Here is a 2,864-nt window from a genome sequence, read left to right on the forward strand (position 1 = left end):
AAGTGGCCTGTAGAATTTATTAAGAATTTCTAAAATAGTTATTGGGCTGCCCAAAATAGGCTAAATTCCAGCATGACGTTTACCAGAGCTTGCACGTTATTGAATTTTAATCAAATACAGTCAGTAGACATTATGGAATTTAATCAAGTACAGGCAGGAGACAGAGCATGTTAGCAAATTGTATCATTATGGGAATTGTTTACAAAGATCATGTCATATAACCACAGGATTGTTGCTTAGATGCCATAAGCTTTTTAATTATTAGGATTTTCAACCAACCACAAGATACATGCCATGAGTTCTCCAGCTCAAATTATATAATTATTCATATCTCTTTGTTAGTTGTAGGGCATGCTTTTCGAGAATACTATGGTTGAAAAAGTTAAAAAAGAGAAAATAGTATTTTTGGAGAATATATAAGTACATCCTCGTAGAGGATTTCACAGTTATCCCTGTCGCAATCAAAGATGATATTGCGATTGCGATCAACTGTGTCGCGCGCCGCAATCTTGCCATAGAGACTAAGTGGCCAAGATATCCCCTTCTTTACTCCAACGACTTTGATTGAAAAAATCTGAAGAGTCTCAAGTGGTCCAGCGAGGTCACACTCATCATCAGTGAATCGCATGGGAGGGATAGAAGCTGCATAGTTGACAAACAGAGTAGTTAGTGAGAAAAGATTACAAATAACATATTATGCCATATTAGTAAAAACAAACTTAGAAAAGAAATTATAGGTTGTGGTACGATATTGACTCTGATGGCCAGCGAGGTCACATACATCATCAGTGAATCGCACAGGAAGGGAAACAAATGTTACGAATGTGTCTTATTTATATATGATGAAATAATGTAGAATCTAAAATAAGCCCAATAGAAGTTTGACGCACTAAATTATCAAAACAAAAACCTACGATGGCAAGCCAAAACTGTATAATTAATTTACATAGTTTGTAATCAAAAATATGTATAGAGATTTTCTATTTCAACTATTACAACAGGGTCTGTTTGGTACTCCTCGGTCCCAAAATAAGTGACTCAATTTTAGTCGGAGGGAGTACAAGTTTAAATATGTATAAAGATTTGTTATTTCAATTATAATAACACAGAAGGCCTGCTGATACAATTTTGGTTTTGCTCTGATGGAACAAGGCCATTTAGTGGATAGGCATGAAAGGAGGAAAGTAGCTGGGAAACCTAAAAAAAGATGGATATAACCAAAACTCAAAGAACAAAATGCATATGGAGGAGTTCAATGCAAACAAAAGTTTAGCCGTGCAAGGATAAGACTACTTACTTGTGGTCTCGTAGGAACCATATCGTGGGCCAGCAAATGTTGAATCCCAGAATTTTCGATGAAGACGAGCTTCGTAGGCATTTGGATCAGAAAGAGATTCATCCACAACCTTGTTCTTACCCCTGCGCCTCCTCGGCTTTTTCTTCAGATTAAGCTTCTTCAACTTGTCCTCTACTGTAGTAGCCTGAATCTCCTCGGGAGCATGTTCGTCGTGCTCTGCCACTTCCACAGTAGCCTCTGCCTCCTTGAGAGCTTGCTCCATTGGGATACCTCTGGACTTTCCAGTTATTCTGACAGCCTCTATCTCTATGAGAACCTGTTTCGTTGGTGCTGCCTCTCTCTTCTCCTTCTCTTTTCTGCCACCGCCGAACGGCCGAAGTAACTCTTCCTCAGGTGTCAGGTTTCTCCTCCGCACCCGCCCGCTCTGATCTTTTTTTACCGACGAGAAGTGTTGAGTATATGTGTTGGGCATATTTGTATTATTAGGCCCACCTTTTAGTTGCCCTGTATAGCTAAGGTCATGGCCTACTCGTGTACATCATATATATACGTGCGTTTGTACCTGAAAAATACAACACGTAATTCCAACATCATACATGGTATCAGTTTCCGAGTTCTAACCCTAGCCATCCGCCGCCGCCGCCGCCGCGCGCCGCCGTCGCCGTCGCCGCCACCTAGCCGCCGCCGCTAGCGCGTCTCCCGCGCCGGCCGCCGCTCCTCCTCTCCCTGCACGCGCTGCCTAGCCGCTCGCCCGCCCGCGCTTCCTCGCTTTGCTAGCGCTGCACGCTAGCCAGCCATCGCTGTCCCGATCGCCCGTGCATGGCTTGGTTGATGCATGGTTGCATGTTGTAGTCTGCACTCGCGTGCTTACATGCGTCCAGTAGCAAGGTTACAGTTCCGTGCTTACATCCTGTAGTCTATACGCATCCCATTGGCCTCATGCCGGGACAGCATCGCACGCTAGCCGCCGCTGCACCTGTTCACCCAAGCCCACCAGCGCCCGCGGCTTCCTCGAGCCGCCCACCAGCCGCGCGTCGCTACTGCCTCCAACCGAAGCCTCCTGCTGCTGCCGCCCAACCGCGTCGATCGCCGCCGTCAGACCAGCAATGACGTCACCAGGCCCGTCCGCCGCCGTCTCTGCCGCCCCGCCACCGGCGCCCTACGGTGCAGCCCCGCCGCCATACGGGGCGGCCGCCACCTACTACACGCTCGTTCCCACATACGGGTATCCTACGTACGGGGCATACGGGACTCCGCCCGCATCCACGTACGGGTCTCCGCTCGCGTACGAGTCCCCCGGGTACTGGTGGGGGTCGTCAGCGGGCCAACACTCGCCCGCTGGGCAGCAGCCAGACAGCGCCCAGCACCTGCAGCATCTGTCAGCGGGCCCGCAGATTTTTTCGGCAGGCCATCTAGCCTATACGGCACCGCAGTTGCAGCCGGGGCTGTATGGAGTGTACCCACCGCCGCCGTTGAGCGGCGGCTACGGCTTCCCCATGGCGTCTCCGTCCCCCTCGCCGGCCCTGCCGCCGACGCCCTGGGACCCGGTGCTCCTCACCGGGCTGCA

At 49.2% G+C, this 2,864-nt stretch overlaps 1 protein-coding gene across 1 annotated transcript; it reads right to left on the minus strand.

The window, feature by feature from the left end:
• Nucleotides 1-257: 257 nt before the first annotated feature.
• LOC125554136 lies at nucleotides 258-1,713 on the minus strand. The gene is made up of 2 exons (XM_048717737.1): nucleotides 1,298-1,713; nucleotides 258-642 (listed from the first exon to the last, which is right to left on the minus strand). The coding sequence occupies exons 1-2, from the start codon at nucleotides 1,557-1,559 to the stop codon at nucleotides 383-385; spliced, it is 522 nt and encodes a 173-aa protein (XP_048573694.1). The 5' UTR covers nucleotides 1,560-1,713; the 3' UTR covers nucleotides 258-382.
• Between the last annotated feature and the right edge of the window lie 1,151 nt (nucleotides 1,714-2,864).

This window comes from Triticum urartu, chromosome 4 (assembly GCF_003073215.2).
Source record: "Triticum urartu cultivar G1812 chromosome 4, Tu2.1, whole genome shotgun sequence".
NCBI classification, from domain to species: Eukaryota; Viridiplantae; Streptophyta; class Magnoliopsida; order Poales; family Poaceae; genus Triticum; species Triticum urartu.